At 48.6% G+C, this 23147-nt stretch overlaps 1 protein-coding gene across 5 annotated transcripts in view; it reads left to right on the top strand.

The window, feature by feature from the left end:
• The window catches only part of LOC137421616 (E3 ubiquitin-protein ligase RNF115), a 100321-nt gene that overhangs the window by 12153 nt on the left and 65021 nt on the right, over positions 1 to 23147 (top strand). For all 5 annotated transcript variants that reach the window (XM_068107844.2, XM_078771196.1, XM_068107846.2 and 2 more), the window contains 3 exons: positions 1036 to 1084; positions 9826 to 9949; positions 13862 to 13982. In XM_068107844.2, coding sequence (XP_067963945.1) covers positions 1036 to 1084; positions 9826 to 9949; positions 13862 to 13982 — 294 coding nt within the window. The remainder of the gene's footprint in view (positions 1 to 1035; positions 1085 to 9825; positions 9950 to 13861; positions 13983 to 23147) is intronic.

Genomic DNA, 23147 nt, shown 5'->3' with positions numbered 1-23147 from the left:
ATAGCGTGAGGTAAGTGCTCAGATGGTAACACTAAGCTAGCTGAGCAAAAATCAGAATGCAGGAACTATTTTAATTTGCCCCAGTCGTGGATGTCATGATCGCACCTGAGAGGGAGGTGGGTGACAATTTTTTGTGTGAATCATTCTCGGTCTTAGTATTGTCCTTCTTATTTTGCTTCTTCTTCCTTTTTAATCAAATGCAAAGCATCTTGTATAGGACATTTTAAGATGCATCGGCAGAGGATATTCTAATTCTTTAAATTCAAATTTGAATAGCCGAGCACTAGTAGAGCATGCTGGTAGAGATTTGATTCATTTGGAACCCTTACAACTTGTTCAGAACTTTTTTTTTTGCAATAGATAGGGAAGGAAGGAAGCATGGGTTGGTGACTTGAGCCAATGAAACGGTGTGAAGGGAAAGTAGAATTGTTACTTTACTCTGTTGTCTGCTGTATTCGTCGTCGTATCTTACGGGAGAAAGGGAGCAACCCCAGAGACCGATTTCATCAGACACAGATTTTGAGTCTTGCCAAAACGTTCTTCTTTATAATTTGCCGAGTTCAGTAAGTATTCGTAGAAAGGAATGTTTGGTAGGAATTTACATTTTCTTTGCTGGCTTTCCTCTTTCTGTTTTTATTTTTATTTTTCTTGTTTATTTTCAAACTTATTTGCACTTTGTAAGTTTCATAATATAGTAACTGTTATGTGCTGCTCATGAAACTATTGATGTAGAAACGGTTCTGCCAAGGGCTGGTGCTTGTATAAAGTTGTACTCGTCCACGTGACCGTTGCACACTGCCCCATTTTGGCTTGTGGTCTATGCTAATGCCCTGTAGACGTCTTCGATGCATGCTATGCATACCTTGAAGTGACGGTGGAATAAACTGGTATCGCGCGTACCTTCCCTTACAATGTAGATACGTTTATTTGTGTCGGTAGCTCCATGAGACGTTTATCTCGAGTTGTTGGAGATATTATTTGCTGATATCTGACAGGTGGGCTTCATGGTTGTTTGTGTTTATTTCTCTCTTGCAGCGAATTCATCAGGCAAACGAGAAGTGGGGGTGTGCATCTCCTTGATGAGGTTAGCTTTTGTTGGATATTCATTGCCTGTCGTTTGACTCGTTCACATATAAACGGTGATTATTCAGTTTGTTTGTCGAATGCTTGTGCTGTGATTGGGAAAGTTTATGTGCTTATCGCTGTGCAAGCTTGTATTTAAATAAATGCAGGAGTTGTTTTTGTCAAAATAATAATTTCGTTCTTATTTTTCCAAAATTTTGATTTGCTCTTGCTCGAATGATTAATGACTCTTGCCCAAACCCCCACCAACTCGATGCTTGTTGCACGGTATTCCCTTGCCTAATAAATCAGTATTTCTCGTTGCTATTCCTCTGCCCAATTTCCATTGCCGTGCCTAATCATGATCTCTCATCTGCATTCCCACTGCTATCTAGCTCTGCATCATCTGCATTCTAGCTGCTATCATGGTTGATTTCTTATTCATATGTATGAGCTGTGTAAGCAGGTTGTTCATTGGTCTAATTTTCAACCTGTCTGCCATTGCATTTGGAACCACTCGGTTGATTTCCGCTGCACTCTTTGTACTGTAAAACATTTATAATTTGTGCTGTCATGTATTAAGTTATTAGATTGCCGAGAATACTTTCACAATGACAACAACTTAGGGAAGTGGGAGTATGAAGATTGCAGTTGAAGGACCCCCTCAAAAACAATATGGTGTGGCGGACACGAAAGCTCACTGGCGCGAGGGCATCATTCCGCGCACCAAGTGGGCGGCGGCCACGCCCGAGGGGTAGGCGTGGCCGCGGGATATACACCGGGCGCGCAGCCCGGAACGCTCCAGTGTTACAGTGGAGCTCTTGAATAAAGACTCTTGCAACTTACCGCGTTGTCCGCTTCCTCCTTGCTTACAAGCAGCGCGCGTAACACCGCGCTTCATTGGTGACCCTCCGACGTTCTGGTCAGCCGTCGCTGACCACCCGAATACGCCATCGCAATGGCAAACAACGCGGTCCAAATGAAACTCCCCGAGTTCTGGGAGACGCAAGCCGAAGTCTGGTTCCTGCAGGCAGAAGCCCAGTTCCGACTTCGAGGCATCACGGTGGACGAGACCAGGTACTGCCACGTGGTCGCTTCCCTCGGGCCCGGCACGGCCGCCCGCGTCCTGTCGGTCCTGAGGAACCCACCGGCCGACGGCAGGTACGATGCGATCAAGCGTCTCCTCCTCGCCACGTTCGGCCTCACGGTGGACGCATGGGCCGACCACCTCTTGGACCTCCCCGAGCTCGGTGACACGCGACCGTCGGTCCGCATGGACCATATGCTGTCATTGATGGGCGACGAAACCCCGAACGCTCTATTCCGGGCGTTATTTCGACGCCAGCTGCCGGCACGAGTCCGCCTCGCGTTGGCCGGTTCTGTGACGACGGAACCCCGAGCGCTCGCTGCCGAGGCCGACAGGTTCTTCGCGGCTTTGGACGCGCAGGCGAGTTTTGGCGCGGCTATCGGGGCTGATGCTGATGCTGACCCTGATGCTGATGCACCACACCTCGGGGATCCCGAGGCTGACGCACGCCACGCCCACCACCACCGCGGAAACCGCGGCCTCCGGCTTCGCCGCAAACCTGGTGCCATTTCCACGCTAGGTTCGGCCACGAGGCCCGGCAATGTCGCCCGCCGTGCTCATTCGGCAGGTCGGGAAACGCCCGGGCCGGCCCTCGGTAGTGGCACTGAGCGCCGGCCGATTAAACAGCCTCCTGTACATAACGGACACCTTATCCGGGCGCCGTTACCTGTGCGACACGGGAGCGCAGGTGAGTGTCGTTCCCGCCGGTACGTCCGACAAGCAGACCGCGGGCCGGGGCCCCGCGCTGCTTGCTGCCAACGGTACGCCCATTCGCACATACGGAAAACGCTGCCTTTCTCTGCGGTTCGGAGGGCAGGTTTTCCGATGGTCGTTCGTGATTGCCGACGTGCCTATGGCACTGCTTGGCGCGGACTTCCTTTGTGCCAATGGCCTCTTGGTGGACGTAAAGCACAGAAGGCTTGTCCAGGCTGAGACGTTCAGCTCGCTCGCGTGCGCGCTGCCTGCCTCGTTGAGCAGCTCACGGAGCGGCTCATCGAGCGGCTTGCTGAGCGGTTCGGTTCCGGCCAGGTTCATCTGCACGCTTCCGGCAGCGGACGAATTCACCCGCCTCCTCGCCCGTTTCCCGGCCCTCACGAGGCCCACCTTCTCGGCGGGGACCGTCAAGCACGGGGTGGAACATCACATCCCCACCGCCGGGCCACCGGTCTACGCCAGGCACGCCGCCTCGAGCCGACGAAGCTCGCGGTAGCTAAAGCGGAGTTTGCTACGCTGGAGCGGCTCGGCATCGTGCGGCGCTCCGAGAGTGCTTGGGCGTCGCCGCTCCACATCGTGCCCAAGCCCGGCCGGGGATGGCGACCGTGCGGGGACTACCGCCGTCTCAACGACGCCACCACCCCCGACCGCTACCCCGTCCCCCATATTCAGGACTTTTCCGCCCGCTTGGCGAATATGTCCTTCTCGAAGGTGGACCTCATACGCGGTTACCACCAGATCCCCGTCAGGCCGGAGGACATCCCGAAGACGGCTGTCATCACGCCGTTCGGTCTTTTCGAATTTCTTCGGATGCCCTTCGGTTTGAAGAATGCGGCTCAGGCGTTCCAGCGCCTCATGGACAGCGTCTTGCGCGACTTGGATTTCGTCTACGTGTACCTGGACGACATCCTCGTCGCCAGCGCGTCCCGTGAAGAGCACCTACACCACCTCCGCACGCTCTTCGAACGCCTGGGCCAGCACGGCCTGATCGTGAACCCCGCCAAGTGCCGGTTCGGTGTCACTGAAATCGACTTTTTGGGGCACCGCATCACCAGGCACGGGGCCGTCCCCCTACCGGCCAAGGTGGAGGCGGTGAAGGGGTTTCCGCGCCCCCGCACGATCAGGGGGCTCCAGGAGTTGTTGGGCATGGTAAACTTTTACCATCGGTTCCTGCCCCGCATCGCCCAGCTCCTGCGCCCCCTGCACGAGGCCCTCCGAGGGAAGCCGGGCAAAGGTGACTTCACCTGGACCGAGCAGATGGACGCGGCGTTCGTGGGCGCGAAGCTCGCCTTGGCTAACGCCACCATGCTCGCGCACCGGCGCCCGATGCACCGATCGCCCTCACCACCGACGCCTTGGACGACGCAGTGGGCGCGGTGCACGAGCAATGGGTGCGTGGAGCTTGGCAACCGCTGGAGTTCTTCAGCCGGCAGCTTCGCCCGCCCGAACGCCGGTACAGTACCTTCGACCGTGAGTTGCTCGGGCTCCACCACCTGGCGGTCAGGCACTTCCGCCATCTGCTCGAGGGCCGTGCGTTCACGGCCTTCGTCGACCACAAGCCACTGGTGTTCACGATGGGCAAGGTCGCCGAGCCGTGGTCGGCCCGGCAGCAGCGTCACCTCTCGGCCATGTCCGAATACACGACGGACATCCGGCATGTCGCGGGGAAGGACAACCCGGTGGCGGATTGCCTTTCCCGGTCCGTTGCCCACGCGGTCCACCTCGGCATCGACTATGCCCGGATGGCGGCGGACCAGGCCGCCGACCCCGACGTCCAGGCCTTGCGGACCGCCGTTACGGGCCTCCGCGTCACCGAGGTGCCGTTCAACGGCGCGGGCACGGCCCTCTGGTGCGACGTCTCCCTCGGGCGGCCTCGCCCCATCGTGCCCGCGGGCTGGCAGCGCCAGATTTTCGACGCCATCCACGGCCTGTCCCACCCGGGCACGAGGGCCTCCCAGAGGTTGATCGCCGACAAGTTTGTCTGGCATGGCCTCCGGAAAGCCGTCCGCGGCTGGGCCAGGACTTGCCTCGCGTGCCAGCACCGACACACCCAGGCCCCATTGGCCCCGTTTGCGGTGCCGGAACGTCGGTTTGACCACGTTCACGTGGACCTGGTGGGACCTCTGCCCCCCTCGCGGGGTTTCACCCACGTCCTGACCATGATGGACCGCACCACCCAGTGGCCGGAGGCCGTGCCTTTGGCGTCAACGACGGCGGCGGACGTCGCGCAGGCTTTCATCACCACCTGGGTCGCCCGGTTCGGCGCCCCCTCGGAAATCTCGTCCGACCGCGGCCCCCAGTTCACCTCGGAGCTCTGGGGGGCGGTCGCGCGGGGGCTCGGGGTCCAGCTGCACCGCACCATGGCCTACCACCCCCAGGCTAACGGCCTGTGTGAGCGGTTCCACCGCTCGTTGAAGGCCGCGCTCCGGGCGACCCTCCGCGACGGCGGCTGGGTCGACAGGCTCCCCTGGGTGCTGCTGGGCCTCCGGACGGCGCCCAAGGACGACCTGCGCGTATCCGCGGCGGAGTTGGTCTTCGGGCAACCGCTGCGGGTGCTGGGCGAGTTCCTCCCCGACTCCACGGCACGCTCCGCGCTGCAGGAGACCCCCCACGGCACACCACGGGCACCCACCTACGCACGTCGCCCCAGAGCTTCGCACCGCGGAGTACGTCTTCGTCCGGCACGACGCCCACCGGACACCACTGCGGCCCCCGTACGACGGGCCTTTCCGCGTGCTGGAGACCAGGGTGAAACATTTCACCTTGGACATCGGCGGCACTCCTGACCGTGTCTCCATAGACCGCCTCAAGCCGGCCCACCTCGACGTGGACCACCCACCGCCGGTGGCTCGGCCCCCACGTCGGGGCCGCCCCCCGGCACCGCCCGGCCCCGCCGGCACGCCGCCCCCCGAGCCTGCACCCATCCCGGGTGCAGCCGGAGGCATCCCAGCTGGCATCCCTGCACCCCGGACGCCGCCAGTCGCCAGAGGGCGCTTCGGCCGGGTCATCCGTTTGCCCCGCAAACTGGCCCTCCAGGTGCGCGGGAATTCTGGGGGGGCGCGTGTGGAGGACACGAAAGCTCACTGGCGCGAGGGCATCATTCCGCGCACCAAGTGGGCGGCGGCCACGCCCAAAGGGTAGGCGTGGCCACGGGATATACACCGGGCGCGCAGCCCGGAACGCTCCAGTGTTACAGTGGAGCTCTTGAATAAAGACTCTTACAACTTACCGCGTTGTCCGCTTCCTCCTTGCTTACAAGCAGCGTGCGTAACACCGCGCTTCAATGGACTTCATTGCTGCATGTAGAATGTGAGGTAGTACAAAAGCAAGGAGGCTAATAAAGGATTGTAATTGTCCTATGAATTGTGCTCAACCGACAAACGATTCAGTAGACATTTATTATGTTTTCAACCCTTTGTATGTTGGTTTGTTAAAGTCTCAAAAGGTTATGGACTGATTCGCCGAAATTTGGTGCACAGGTTGGGTCTGTGACAAGGACGAATTGATTAGATTTTGGTGAAGATCCGGATCTGGATACTAGAATTTTTAATGTAATTTTTCACCATTGATAGATAGGGCCAAAACAATACATAGCACGATATATCAAAACGTTTTGGACAGATTCGAACAAAACTTGGTGGATGAGTTGGGTGAAATGGTGGTTCTGTGAAACGAAACATAATCTGTTCAGCCTGGTGTAGGTATGCGCTCTTTCGAGAGCCAATCCAGTTTATTCATTTCAGTTTGAATTATCCCATCATTGTTATATTACCAATAAGTGCTAACGGAGGCATCCTGCTTTTTTCCAGAGCACTATTTCATGTTTAGCCTGCCCACCACGCAGCAGGAGACGGGGTTTGGTGTGTGTGTGTGTGTGTGTGTGTGTGTGTGTGTGTGTGTGTGTGTGTGTGTGTGTGTGTGTGTGTGTGTGTGTGTGTGTGTGTGTGTGTGTGTTTTTTTTTTGTTTTTTTTTAATAACCATGGCTGCCACAAGTTAATTTTTCCAACGAAAAATGGTAGGAACCCGACTCCTCTCACCCATTAATATTTCTCTTATTTCGTACTGGCAGGAGTACCCAGCGTTTTCAGAGGGGGTCGGCGGGGGGGTTAGGGGAGAGGGATGGCAAAGGTATACTACATGTGCATCTTTTGGGGGGAGGGGTGGCTTTGACAGGCCCCTCCGTTTTTGGGGAGGGGGGGGGGGAAGGGAAGGAGGAAAAATTTACCCCTGCAAAGAGTGCTTTAACCTCAATGTTGCCCAGGTAAAAAATGAAATTGTAATACCCTCTGCCCCCAGCACCAGGTGGCGCTACATGGTACACATTTACATAGAGAATGTACGCCCCTCCCCCAGCCTCCCCCAGACCCCTGCATGAGCCTGCGGCCACATAGCCTATGCTACCCCCAGACCAAGTTGTATTTGCATTTGTACCCCGAGTAAAAGTATAAAAGCGTTTATAACTGAAGTACCCATTTTTGCTCAAGCGAAAAAGAAACATTAACATATTTGAAATGAGGGCAAATATAAGGGAAAAGCAATTACATCCAAATCAGAATCCATCACAAATGTCAAATCATCATTTTACCTTTTCGTTGAATATATGCCAGTGAATGTGCCATTGCTCACGTTTCTGAGTTAATTATGATGACGCTCAGGAAGAAGAAGAAGCCTTACCACCAACTTCGATCTCTTCCAGTATTGTTTGATTAATTTGTGTTCAAATGTCTGGTAATTATTTTGTATTTACTTATGCGAATGTGTTATTGTATATAACTGTCATTAATCAAAAAGGCTTACACACTATAGAGCGATTTATTTATTATTATTATTTTTTAATCCCCCAAAAACTTCTTCTTTTTTCAAAAATAATAAAAAATGTTTTTGCGTAAAACGCTCCCAAGTAGTCACTGATGAACCTCTGAAAGTTTTACGAAGATCCATTCAGCAATCTCTGAGAAAAATGGCGATACACAGACAAACGGCTCTCTTACATAGTAGATATTTCTCGTGATTTAGATTTGCTTTTGGGAATAGAACAATTATGGTTACCCATTTTGAAATTGCCACTCTATCGTCTAAATGCTGAAAATTATGTTTAAAAGACGATTTGAATCTGATTTCGCTTCAGCAAGAACAGGTTAAAAGTGCCTGGCAAGCATAACAGAGTCACTGCAAACATACACATTGTACATTGTATGCGCAAAAGGCCTTGTTTTAGCATTCATGCGTCATTTTGAAAGTCACATATTATGCAGTCCATGTCCCACTTGATTCATGATATATCAGCATGGATGTTTCACACACCATTAAGCACTTGCATGTGCATCATCTATGTAGACTTTTGAGGTGTGTGTGTGTGTGTGTGTGTGTGTGTGTGTGTGTGTGTGTGTGTGTGTGTGTGTGTGTGTGTGTGTGTGTGTGTGTGTGTGTGTGTGTGTGTGTGTTCGCTCCGTTCCGTTCCGTTCCGTTCCACTACAAGCGTTATATCTTGTAGAAAAAAAACATTATTGTGTAGTCATTGACTAGCTCACCTGGAACCTAGTTCCGGGGAGCTTATGGGATGGTGCGGAGACGTCAGTCTATCATTCTGTAAACACTTGTGACATATCTGAAACTGCTGATGGGATTGTGACCCAACTTGGCTAAAATGATATTTGGTATGTTTCAATTCAAATTTGTTTACGGCATTAAAAAGTGGAGTCAAAGGACATGTACTGGGAGGAAGGAGGGGGGGGGGGTAGGGGGTGGGGTGAACGTGGGTCCACGTTTGTCCTCCCCAAAAAATAGGTATTTTCTTTCTTCTCTCAATCTATAGGGTAGCCTGGTTTGGGCTTAGCAGTTAGGGAGCTGGCTTGGAATCCTAGGATCCTGAGTTTGAATCCTGGTCGATTGTTGAATTAACACCAGGGGGTTGACTCAGCCTGTCATCCTTCCGAGGTTGGCAAATTGAGTACCAGCTTGCTGGGATGAATGCACCTGTTTGTGCCCTGGTTTAGAATAGGTACACCGTATCCCTGCATGTCGTAAGAGGCGACTAAAGGGTTGGCGTCAAGAAGGGCATCCGGCCATAAAAACATTGCCTCAAAAATGGAACCATGATGATTGTCATGGGGCCCGCAAGGCTAACTCCCGCTCTAGCAGGGAAAATGTCCATAAAAAGGGATTTTTTTTTCTCTGAATCTACAGGGTGTCCACACATAGTGCATCATAGGAAATTATTTAATTGATTATTTATCATCGGGAATTCAATTATTTAATTCAACAATTAGCCCAGATATGTTGAAGAACATTCAGGGAAACCTGCTTTTCCGTTTACAAATATGATTTTGAGATTGTTGGGACACATTTCGAACAACTGATGTTGCCAACATTACAAATAAATGTTTTGCCGATGATGCGTGACTTTGTGGATACCCTGTGCACACACAATTTTAATGAAACTTTACGACAATAGTCATTACCTGTGTCTTGTACCAAAGTTTGTACCAAATATTCATGTTCCAAAGTTTGGTCACGACATTTAAAAAAAAAATCAATCGGGCCCTAAGAGGGTTTACGGGTTGGGGTGGGGTTTCCCCCCAAAAATAGGTATTTGCTTTCTTCTCCGAAACTACACGCTCATTTATGATGAAATTTGACCACAACCTTCATCAACCGTGATGTATCAAAGTTTGTTCACGGCATTAAAGAGTCATGTTTTAAGGGGCTCTCCGTTTTTTTTTTAGCCCCCCCCCCAAAATTGGTATTTACTCTCGTCTCCAAAACTACACACACAATTTCAATGAAACGACCACAATCTTCATCATTCGTAATGTACCTAAGTTTGTTCATGGCATTAATAGTCTTTGGTAGTAGTCTTGGTTTTAAAAGGTCACAAGATTCATAATGGACGCACGCTTAATTATTTAGCATTTTGTATTTTTTCTAAGGCATATTTGAAAGATTATCCCTTTCCTATCAGGTCTTGCAGACTGTTTTGCCTCAAAGTCTACGTAGTGGACACAGAGCTTCAACCCCCGTTCCTGCATTTCTGACTGCTCCTGGGGAGTCGCGTCAGTCGTGGAATTGGGATCATGATGCAGAAGGTTCTGACAACTTGTTTCTGTTGTACAAAGTGTTTGTTAATGTCGAAATGAAAATGTGTGCTTGCGTACCTGCAGGTATCATTGATTCACTCAAGGGAGATACCCACCAGTTTAAATACTTTTCTTTGAAAGACTTGTCTTTTTGCACATAAGGGATTGAGTTTCGATTGCACTGTTTCTTTTGAAACACCCTGTACTTGCTACCTTAACTTGCCTCGTTTCATCTTTGATGTAGTCAAACTATTATAATAATTACATTTATTTTTAATGTTAAAATGAACATATAGTTTTTTTCTTTAAAAGCTTTGTTTAACTCTTGCAGGGACATCTATTTTTATATCGTATGCCCTTTGGGTTATGAGAAAGGTGTAGGCACTTTGCATGACATCGACGAAACAAAATAATTCTAAGAAAATGCGAGGATAGAAGTAGATAAAGGGTTAAATTAATAAAGGCGCTAATAACTTCAACTACTGCCAGTAACATACCCCTCCCCACACTCTCAATAATAAAACAAACCTTGTTACTGATGAAAGCAGTTTTCTGCAATGCCTTAGAGAGTTTGTCTGTGTTGTGTTCCTGTATGAACACACATATCATGATGCTGAGAGTCCACGTTTACCTTTTGTTTGTTACAAGCAAGTTGTCTGTGCCTGCACGGGATTTTAAACGGTGTAGGGATACAACAACAACAACAACAACAACATGCATTTTAAGGCCATTTTCCCTGCTAGAGCGGGGGTTAGCCTTGCGGTTCCCATGACAATCTTCTCCATTTTGCCCTATTTTCTGCATCTCTCCTTGTTAACCCCCTTGCCCGCATTTCTTCTTCCACCATCTTTAGCCAAGTCTTTCTCGGTCTTCCCCGTCCTCCACTTCCTTCTACATTCATTTCCATCACTCTTCTCAACCAAGGTGTAGGGATGTAGGTGGTAAAATGGAAATGACATCTTCTGTCTTCGAGCCGGAAAGCAGGGAGCACAATTTGCATTCTTTGCCAAGTCTGATGCAAATAAATGTTCTAATGGTGGCGAGGTGCTCCATTTGAAACTGTGGTCGATTATATGTAGCTTTTTATTACAGATCAGTAATAAAAATATGGATAGGTGTCAGTCAGTGACCAGTTGCAAATTACTAATAGGATGTTAACTCATCTTATTGCCCATTAATGGTCTTTTACTTCATGAAAAAGTACAGGGTGTTCAAAAAAGACCTGGGCAACTTTGGTTGTTAATATATTTAGTACCGCAAGTGATAGAACGATACACTTTGTTTTATATGATATTTAAGCTTATTCCATTTTCTTTATTTCCAGGTCTCGTGGTTTAATTTAAAATAAAATGGCAACTCCACATGAGAAAGCTCAGTGTGTCGAATGATTCATCGAGACAAGATCCAATACGCAAGTTCAGTGTAATTTCCGTACAAGGTATGAAAGAAATCCGCCATCGCGGACTAGTATCAGAGAGTTGTGCAAGAGGTTTAAGGAGACTATGGACATTCTCAGAAACATAAAGTACTGGTCGACCAAGCAAAAGTAGTGCAGCTGACATTGAACAACTGCGTGAATCATTTCAACAAAGTCCCAGAAAATCAATCCGACACACATCGAGAGAACTGGGACTACCAACCACCACTGTACACAGGATTTTGCATAAAAGACTGAAGCTTTATGTTTATAAGGTGCAGATTCTGCAGGAACTCAAACCAAATGACGGACCCAAATGCAGGGTGTTTGCCTTGGAAATGCTCAGTCACATAGAGAACGATGAATATCTGAAAAATGTCATGTTCACAAAGGAAGCATGCTTTCATGTATCGGGGAAGGTCAACAAGTACAATGTGACGATCTGGGGCTCTGAATCCCCCCTCCCCCCCATGTGGTCATTGAACACATATACAGCAGTCCAAAGGGCAATGTATGGTGTGGCCTTCTCTATGACTGCTTGCTGGGTCCGTTTTTCTTTGTTGAAGATACAATGACCAACAATTTACATGTACATGGTGAAAGGATTCGCCCTCCCACAGATTGAAGACCTGCAACCCGTTATTAATTTTCAACAGGACAGCGCTCCCCCTCATTGGGCCTCAGGCTCGATCCTTTCTGAATAAATTTTTTCCAAGTCGCTGGATTGGCCGAGACGGATCAACCGCCTGGCCCCCACGATCACCAGACATAACCCCCTTGATTTTTTTTTCTCCGGGGGTTTGTCAACGATGTTGTCTATAACACCAAGGTGGCAAACTTGCTATAACTATAACACCAATGCCAGGTCTTCTGCCAACAATATGCATGTGACATCACGATAGATTTTTTGACTCTAGTCGGTGACTTGCACTCGAATGTGACTGAAATCACTTTTTTTTGGCTTGCAACTTGACTTTGTGTGGAAAAATTTGGATCGCGGGTCCTGAAGCTCACCTGGATCAGGAGCAACAGTCACTCACCCCCCCCCCCCCTCCTCCACCCCCACCGTCTCCCTCAGAGCCTGATATTTTTAATGCCGTCAACAAGCTTTTGTACAACACGGGTGCTGAAGGTTGTGATGAAGTTTCATTGAAATTGTGTGTGTAGTTTTGGAGAAGAGCGCAAATATATATTTTGGGGGCTCAAAAACACCCCCGTAGTTTCTCTTAATGAGTGCAGACTTTGATGCGGTCAATACACCTTCGTTCTGCATCAGATAGGAAGCTTGTGTTCAAAGTTTCATAAAATCGTGTGTTTGGTTTAAGAGGAGAGAGCACATACTTATTTTGAGGGGGGGTCAAACGCCCCCACCCCCACCCCCACCCCCGTAAACTCCCTTACTGAGCGCAGATTTTGATGCGGTCAATATACCTTCGTTAGGCATCAGATATAAAGCTTGTGGTGAAGTTTCATCCAAATTGTGTATTTGGTTCGAGCGATAATGACTAAGGTGTTTACAGACTAACTCACTCACTGACTGACTTGCACACGGACACTGCTCGATTGCATAGGCTCACCAGACTAAAGTCCAGGTGAGCTAAACATGATTGGAGACCTGATTTGAGACTTGGTCTTCTTGACTTGTGACTTGAACAAAATGACTTGTTGACAATCTTCAATTCCATCGAAATGCTCCCTTACCTCTCCCCGCCTTCCCAAAATGGCATCTAAATTTAAGAAAATCCATGGCTGCACCTACTCAATCGGAAGTAGATTCACCACCATTTTGTGTGCAACCAGAAAACAGTGACTCATTTCACATGAACAAGTGCTTACTATTTGGGCAACGGTGCAAGATCACTCCTATTCGCAAAAATCAAGGATTTAATTTGGGTGATGGCTGTATGTTGCCCAAAATTTGTACTACATTAGCTTTTTTAACATTCCTATTTCTAAAATGTTAAAATGAGCTGTTTGCATCACAGTGATGTTTAGTTGCTAACTTGTGCATTTCACACAAAATAATGTTTGGATGCTAAATGCTGTTTAAAAATATAGAATTTTGTCATATTGCAAAGGTCATTCATTAATTTATTTATTTTGGAATTTTGATAACCCCTCAACCACCATTGTTTGCTAAAGCTAGATACTTGAGTAACCGTTTGTGATCCATATAAGGCAAAGCATGATAAGGATGCATAGTAGTGAGGTTTATTTCTTAAATTCATATCTGCATTGCATTCCTTCATGTTTTTTGATCAAAGTAACATCAAGTTTTGCATGTGAGCTGAAAATTATGAAATTTAGAAATGATAGATTATTCTGTTCTTATCACTTTTTCTTGCAATGCTGTTCCATTGTAAAAGTGTCCTTTTACCATATTTTGTGTATTGTTGCATCTTGTCCACAAACAATAATCTTTTGTTCCTTTCTCAACCAAAAATGTGGAGTTCTGTTCGTCCAAATACCATTTTGAAGGACAACGAGCTCTTTACTCCCAATAGATGGCATTGTTGAGAGTCAAGGTTCCGAGGTGAGGAGTTCAACGGATAGCGACAACAGCGTGGCATCTGAGACATGGACTTCGACATCCTCCTCTGTCGACTTTGAAGCTGATCTCGATGGGTGAGTTGGAATTCAAGTGTGTCCATGGGTCATGCCATTTGATGGTTGATGGTATCTTCATCATAATGACCCTTTCTCAACAAGTGCAGTGGAGTCACGGTATAAAGAATTTGTTATAACAATGACTAATGAGCACTCCATTAAGGATATATATTGTTATAGATCGCGGTTAGATGTTATAGACCGAGCGGTGGTGTAAGACCGCGACCTAACAAAACTCACCCGATTCACCCAGACTTTGGCCGTATCGCACCCCAGCTGCTCAATGAGGGAAAAGACGAAAACGACGCAATGCAAAGAGGAAAACGAAGGCAAAGAAAGGTTTGGAAATACGACTGAATTTATTGACTATTTACACACAAGCAAAAAGAAAGCAGTCACGTTTATTTACAAGCACATAAGACGCAGGTGACACAGGGAAAATACTAGCTTATACAGACTTAATTAACCCAGGACAGAACAAACAAAAGACACTGACTCACGCGGGGAATTGCAGGAGGTGGATGGCTGGAGGTGAACGCTTGGTGGAGCCAACGCGGAGCTTGGTGGAGCTGAACGCTTGGTGGAGCCAACGCGGAGCTTGGTGGAGCTGAACGCTTGGTGGAGCCAATGCGGAGCTTGGTGGAGCTGAACGCTTGGTGGAGCCAACGCGGAGCTTGGTGGAGCTGAACGCTTGGTGGAGCCAACGCGGAGCTTGGGGGATTGGTGTGACGGGTTCTCTCTCCTTCCTTAGTCCCACCCAGTCCAACAACTTCCTCTCTTGCTTCAGGACTCTTTCTCTCTCTTTCTTGGTCCCTCACTCTTTACCACCGACTCCTCACCGCAACCAACGCAACCACTTGACCACCACCTCTACTGACTGACTCTTCACCACTCTGCACTTGACGACCGACTCCCAACCAACTCAGACCAACTCAAAGTCCAACTCCAGGCCTTTCTGTCTTCTGCTCTCCTCTGTAAAAACGCATCTCCTCCTGGACACGCCCTTGCCTTGGGTTATATAGGCCCCCGCCCCTCAACCTTTGCGACCCTCCCCGATCGCTCTTCCTCCGCCCTCTCTAGCCGAACCCCTGGCTCATGGTTGGTCGAGTGGGGCGGGCTCACTCCTCCCCTCTATGACGAGGTGGAGACACGCCTTTCTTCCCCGACTCGAGCCTCGTGGTCAATGGCGGATGAAGGGAAAAAACCGACCAAAATGCGGAAGGCGCTTCGAATTGCAATTGACGGAAAGGGGGGAATGGAAGGGAATCTATCTCTTTCACTGGTGCAATGGAGTATTTCAATTAATGGAAGACACAGCCTTACGCTAATACACATAATAAGGATATAACTGTCAAAAGAAAGGATATATCGTGTCCTGCATGTATGTTTTATGGACTAACTACGGAAACGCCCTTTGACCTTTATACAACCACAAACGGAGGGAGGAGGGGTGATATTTTACAACAACCTTTTACAACAACATTTTACCACAACAACAAAATAAAAAAACATTCTCATATCCACAACACTGCACCCTCCTCCCCTTAGGCACGTCCCGGGCCTATTACTTTTACCTTAGTGTGGCACGTAGGTGTAGTTCCCTCTACTTTTAACCTGACCCTGAGTGCGACAGTTTTAAAACATAAATAAATGTGTCCCGCTGCTCCATTGCAGCCTGCCTAACAGACTTACGCCCACAGTTAACCGAATTGCGGAATGGTCTTCAAACTATACAATGACGGTGGGAAGCATTATTTACACTGACGCTATTTTTATTTACAAAACTAACCCAGGACCTGTAATTGTTCTTTCTGGGGGGAAGACAGTCTGCTCTGCATCGACGCACCATGAACGCACCCAAAAACGCACCAATACACACCCAAGCACCAATCGGTGCAGTCACCATTGTTCAATGAATGTTCAATAAAAATAAAATCAACAACCCCTAACCCTGCAGGTGTCTCTTGCTCTTCGGCTCCCCCTGCTGGTGATTATTATTTGTCTTCCAGATGTTGTCATTTTCATTTTGCTTTGCTTACTGGCGGCCTATTTTCAATAAAGTGTGCCCAATGTGTCCCTTTTTTATTTTCTTTTATTTATGGCCCACAGGGCCGACTATGTGTGGTTCACCTGTGGGGCATCGGTGCCCTGTGGCCAAGGTCCGCCAGCAAGATTTCGGGCCCTCTTGGCCGGTTCCAGCAGAGGGGCCATGCCCCAACCCATGGGGTCCATAAGTGGTGCTCGGCCACAGGCATGTGGTCCATAATGTGGTGCATCGATGCAGACAGCTGGTTCTGGGAATTTCGGGCGCACAATGGCCGACCCACGCACGCTCCCCTCGGCGCCCAACGGCGCACAGGTCATGTGGGAGACAAAAGAAAGACAATTGAGCGAGGGGTAAGGTCACAAGGGTACACGTCAATAAGGCAATGCAAGGCAAAATGCGTACGGAGGGCGAAGTGAGAAAGCTCGTCCCTACCGTACGTCACCCCCCTGTCACCTAGCCTACCCTTGCCCTTACCCCATATGTACAAAATCTACACATTACCAATTCGTCACTACTGTCACGTCTTCCCCATATTTCCCCTATACCAAATTCGTCACCACAATCCCTCTACTTCAAAAATTTGCCATCATCAATTCATCATCAATCCTCATAAGGAGGAAGAGATGGAATTACGCACAATGTCACACCCACGTCATGATGCGTCTCACAATCCAAAACATTTGCATCATAAAAATAATTAAACATGGCATGGTGTGGAGTTCCTGTCACCTCAGGTGAGTGGATGCAGATGGTGCGAGGAGACTTCATCCTAACTACTTTCTAAATGACTTTAACACACTTTACACTACCCGGGGTCTTTCTCCGGCCAAACCATTGGCCCTCTTACACTATGGGTTCTAAAAACCAATTCCCATTGGCCAAACTGTGGTGCTTTTCAATTTGGGGTCTCACTCCCCCGATTCATCTCCCGGTGCCCTCGCACAATTTCTGGGCTGCGACGTGTAACTCTCCCAGCAGGTCTACCCACCTGCACACCCCCACCACTGCAGTTGCCTCCGAGCTTACCTGCTCCTTACCCTAACCTAACTACCTGGGGAAGGCCCTCTGGCGCTCTCCCCACTCGGTGCCCTCTCTGGCACTGGGCTGCCCGATCCACACCCGGGATCCTCAGGCACCCACTCACAACTACCGGCTCCCAGAGCCCACCTGCGGCCTCACCTGGCCGACATCCTCACAGTGGTGGAGTGCCCAACCAACTACACACACTAACAGGCTACACGCCCAGCCATTTCCACGACACTAATGCACCCATCCAAATACCATTCTTTCACCTCGCACCACAGATGCCAATATCCAACCACAATTTACCTATACCCTCGACCTAACACTTGCACTACCCGCCCCGGGTATCCGTGATGGGGGTCCACTCTTCCCCCATTCACACCTTCGCACCATCCACTCCACTCCACAATTCCCACCATTCTCACTCCACGACCATCCATTCCAATCCTCCAGACCATTTATTCCATACACCTGTCTTTCATTCACCTGTCGTTGCACACCTGTGCAATCCTACCTGGTGCCACCTGCACCCTCCTCCTCTTCCTGGACCAGTTGGTCAACACAACACACAATCACCACTACTCCCTCATACACTGCTCCACACACCTGTTCAGTTGCACACCTGTGCAATCACACCTGTCCAATCATACCTGTTCAATCCTCACACACACGGCATCATCTCAGCTAACTACTCCCCTCTGAAACTTGCGCTTCCCAGTCGTCCCTTTAAACTATTGCGCTCCCACGTCATTATAATCCACACTAATCTACCTGCGTCCCCACTACAGGTATCAGTCACTAACTAACCTTAACGTCACCTAATGTCATCTTCTAGGGCCCTATCAATATAACCTAACCCACCCGGGCTAGTTTTCACTGCCATATACCCCATAAACTATAGCGCATTTGCCCCCACCTGTGAGGGATGGTGGATTTGCCATCCCACCACATCGGGGGTCTCTCACTATCAATTTGGCACACCAAATTCCAACCAATTCAAAAATTTTCCATTTACTGCCAATTCTACCCACTATTATAAATTTCGTATCAAATCACTACCATCATCGTCCGTCTACTTATTACATCCTCTCGGTGCGCCATGACATCATTAAACTCGGTTTCGCAAAGCCGAGCAATGAATTCGGGTGGTTTGGTCGCCTGCAGGTTGAATCCGTCCGGCTTTCGGTTCAAGGGAGGTGGTTTGGTTGGACCGAGGCTCCACGCACCATCTCGGCGCGGCACCTTGCGGTCCCGGCCCCGATGGCTCAATCTCCCCCGGTCGGAACCCCGTCCCCACGAGGGGGCACCGTTCCGCCTCCTCCCACTCGCCCTCGAACCGGACCGGTCGCCTCGCCCAACAAAGCCCGGACTCGACCGTGCGGGGCGGGGCCAAGCCCGAATCGGCAACGACGCTTCGAAGAGAAGCGACACAGCACCGATCCGCGCCGGGCCTCGCACCCAACAAAGCACCCCCCGCCCCGAGTGCTCGCATCGGCTATCCGTCGCTCTAACCACTAACCCGGTTAACGTCGATGCTTTACTTGCCTGCTTACAAGCATACGCTACCTCTTTCACCCTCACAAAACCTGGCGTTCCAACGCCGTCCGTACATTCCACCAACGCTCTCTCTGTTACACACCACACCTCCTGCGCACACTTCGGTCCACACCTCTCCTCCGTTACGTCCTCCGTAACACTCACCATTGGCGTGCACTCCGTATTGCTCTCACTCCCTGTGTCACACCCCGTACACACCGACATGCATTCTCGCTCGCACTCGGTTTCACTCCCACACTTTATAACACACCCACTCGCCGACGCACACTTTTTTCTCCCACGCATGCCATTTCCACTCACACGGGACCCTTCACCAACGCCCGGGTGCCATATCGATCCCAATCGCGCGACAATTCGTTTGTCGCCAAACATCCTCTTACAAAATCTCCCCGCACAATACACAACAGCACGACTCACCTGGGGGATCCTTTTCTCCACGCGAACCTGCAAACTTCCATTCGGGTTAAGCACAGCATCGTGATGTGAGCAGGGACTTTGTACATAATCCATTTCTCCCTGCAATTCCCGGGTTACCTCCGTCATCTCTTCAATTTTAATTCCCGCTACTGCTTTTTCTTTATTCACCTCGGCGACCGTTGGCTTTAATAAAACACCCTCCTCTACCCCAGCGGTCGCCGGCTTTTCCCAACACCGTGTCGCGATTTCTACCCCCGTCATTGTACCCGTGCTTTCCTCCGCTTCGCTCAACCGGCGCTTCTCGACCCGCGTTACTTCCTTGTGCACCCCTGGGACCCTTTCGCCCACCATGCGATCCATGGTCTCCCCACATTTTTGCATGCGGTCACCCATTCTGTTGGTTATTGCTTCAATTTGGTTTAACCATCGCTCCCTGTTCCGGTTCAAAAGGGCCTCCATTTCAGCCATAAATAATTGCATGTCTTCCACCGTTGGTACAAAGGGCGCGGCAAAATTTGGTGCCGCTGTAACCACGTGCGCGAGAGCGCCATTTAGTGCACCTGATACCTCCTCAACCACACCTTCTTTACTCTCCTCCACCATTTTCTCCACATACATTTCCCCGAGGTCCTGGGTTACCCCTAACCCGTCTATCTCTCCCACCGGCATCCCGTCGCCTTGAACAGCCATGGCGCGATTTCAAAATTCAGGTTTTGTAAAACAAAACAAATTTCGGCCGTTCCAAATTTTGACCAAATTTTTTTTTTCCTCTATTCGTTTTTTTTTTTTAAAATTTGGTCGGGCCTCGAATCCCACTCCCAGACACCAATTGTTATAGATCGCGGTTAGATGTTATAGACCGAGCGGTGGTGTAAGACCGCGACCTAACAAAACTCACCCGATTCACCCAGACTTTGGCCGTATCGCACCCCAGCTGCTCAATGAGGGAAAAGACGAAAACGACGCAATGCAAAGAGGAAAACGAAGGCAAAGAAAGGTTTGGAAATACGACTGAATTTATTGACTATTTACACACAAGCAAAAAGAAAGCAGTCACGTTTATTTACAAGCACATAAGACGCAGGTGACACAGGGAAAATACTAGCTTATACAGACTTAATTAACCCAGGACAGAACAAACAAAAGACACTGACTCACGCGGGGAATTGCAGGAGGTGGATGGCTGGAGGTGAACGCTTGGTGGAGCCAACGCGGAGCTTGGTGGAGCTGAACGCTTGGTGGAGCCAACGCGGAGCTTGGTGGAGCTGAACGCTTGGTGGAGCCAATGCGGAGCTTGGTGGAGCTGAACGCTTGGTGGAGCCAACGCGGAGCTTGGTGGAGCTGAACGCTTGGTGGAGCCAACGCGGAGCTTGGGGGATTGGTGTGACGGGTTCTCTCTCCTTCCTTAGTCCCACCCAGTCCAACAACTTCCTCTCTTGCTTCAGGACTCTTTCTCTCTCTTTCTTGGTCCCTCACTCTTTACCACCGACTCCTCACCGCAACCAACGCAACCACTTGACCACCACCTCTACTGACTGACTCTTCACCACTCTGCACTTGACGACCGACTCCCAACCAACTCAGACCAACTCAAAGTCCAACTCCAGGCCTTTCTGTCTTCTGCTCTCCTCTGTAAAAACGCATCTCCTCCTGGACACGCCCTTGCCTTGGGTTATATAGGCCCCCGCCCCTCAACCTTTGCGACCCTCCCCGATCGCTCTTCCTCCGCCCTCTCTAGCCGAACCCCTGGCTCATGGTTGGTCGAGTGGGGCGGGCTCACTCCTCCCCTCTATGACGAGGTGGAGACACGCCTTTCTTCCCCGACTCGAGCCTCGTGGTCAATGGCGGATGAAGGGAAAAAACCGACCAAAATGCGGAAGGCGCTTCGAATTGCAATTGACGGAAAGGGGGGAATGGAAGGGAATCTATCTCTTTCACTGGTGCAATGGAGTATTTCAATTAATGGAAGACACAGCCTTACGCTAATACACATAATAAGGATATAACTGTCAAAAGAAAGGATATATCGTGTCCTGCATGTATGTTTTATGGACTAACTACGGAAACGCCCTTTGACCTTTATACAACCACAAACGGAGGGAGGAGGGGTGATATTTTACAACAACCTTTTACAACAACATTTTACCACAACAACAAAATAAAAAAACATTCTCATATCCACAACAATATATATATATATATATATATATATATATATATATATATATATATATATATATATATATATATATATATATATATATATATATATATATATATACAGTGATCCCTCGTTTATCGCGGGGGTTACGTTCCAGAACCCCCCGCGATAGACGAAAATCCGCGAAGTAGCGACCATATTTTTATTTTATTATTTATATATATTTTAAAGCTTTATTACCCTCCCCACACTCTTATTAACCTTTCCCACACTCTTATTAACCTTTCTCACACTCTTATTAACCTTTCCCATACTCTTATAAACACTTCCTATACTCTTAAACACTTTTTACACTCTTAAACATACGTAATTTTAACAACATATAAAATTCTAATGGGTACTCACCATTGAAGATACTGTAGCTACCCATGGGTCCCCCAAGCAAGACCAGCATCAGAATCTCCTTGCTCCAGCCGGTGACGTCACCGGCGGGGATCCCCGGCGCGAGAGTGGCTGGTCACGTGACCGCTAAAGCGTGCCGCGCTTTGCGGGTATAATCAGCTACACCTGTTGATCACGTGACCACCGAAGCACGCCACGCTTGAGAGGCGTGGCTTTCGGTTTCTGGTTGTGCTTTATAATGCAGCCCGATATTAAAACGGGCTTTTCAGTGTTCCCGAGTTGGTTTTGAGAATAAATATCTTCTCGGACGAGTTTGTGTCTTGCCCGTCATTTCGTCCGTATCAAGCAAGAGCCCCGGCTCTTCAATACTACAACTTGCGTGATGAAGATGATGATGAATTAGCTGTGCAGTACTGATGACGATGAAGGTGATGACGATGATGAATGTACTGCACAGCCAGAAAGAGCATTACAGTTACCCATTACGTGGGTAACTCGCGCAAGTGGAAGCTGCCGCATCTGCGTTTTCCATACGCACGACTCTTTGTCTACCCTTCTACTGTACACTATGTACAGTATTTTATTTCTTGTAACATGTTTTAATCACTGTATTTTTCTTATTTCTTTACGTTTTTTAATTTTTTAGGCTAGAAAATGCTTATTTTACCACAAAAATATTTAAAATAATAGTATATAAAAATACATTTATACCGCAAAATCCCGCGATATAGCGAAAAATCCGCGATATAAATTTACATATACTAGCGAGAAAAACCCGCGATGTACCGAAGCCGCGAAAAGTGAACCGCGATATAGCGAGGGATGACTGTATATATATATATATATATATATATATATATATATATATACAGTCATCCCTCGCTATATCGCGCTTCACTTTTCGCGGCTTCGGTACATCGCGGGTTTTTCTCGCTAGTATATGTAAAATTATATATCGGATTTTTCATTATATCGCGGGATTCTGCGGCCTATAGGTATTTTAATTTTTTTAGATTTTAATTATTTTTGTGGTAAAATAAGCATTTTCTAGCCTAAAAAATTAATAATAATATAAATAAAAATATAACACATTAATTAAAACCTATATTAAAAGAATATTACTGTAAATCGAAATAAAATACACATTATAAATGAGTAGACAAAGAATCGCGCATTTTGAAAGTCCCGTATTCTGGGGGTAATTAACTTGTCCATGATTCTGGGGGTAATTAACCCATCCGTAAGGAGGGTTCTTGGACGGTTCTTCGCTACTTTAAGTAATTTGCAAGGTTGATGCCAAACTGTGTCCTGCAGTTTAATGATCAATATGGTTTTAAGAGTCATCATACTTTGGGTAACCTCTAATTTACAATAACTTATGTTTACAACTTAGAGACACATGATCATGATGACGATTTCGATGATGTTGTCTAAAGCTGCAATTAAATTAAGTCGCTGAGTAACATGAATGACCGAGGTTGTGGAGGATGGGATTTTTCGGTCATTACCTTTTGATACAGATGAGATATCTGCTTCATCACTGCATCAGATCAGGAATAACCACCCTCCTCACCTC

The sequence above is a fragment of the Myxine glutinosa genome, chromosome 2 (assembly GCF_964187855.1).
Source record: "Myxine glutinosa chromosome 2, kmMyxGlut1.1, whole genome shotgun sequence".
NCBI lineage: Eukaryota > Metazoa > Chordata > Myxini > Myxiniformes > Myxinidae > Myxine > Myxine glutinosa.
Note: the sequence above shows the minus strand (reverse complement) of the source record. Positions and strands in the feature narration are given on the sequence as shown.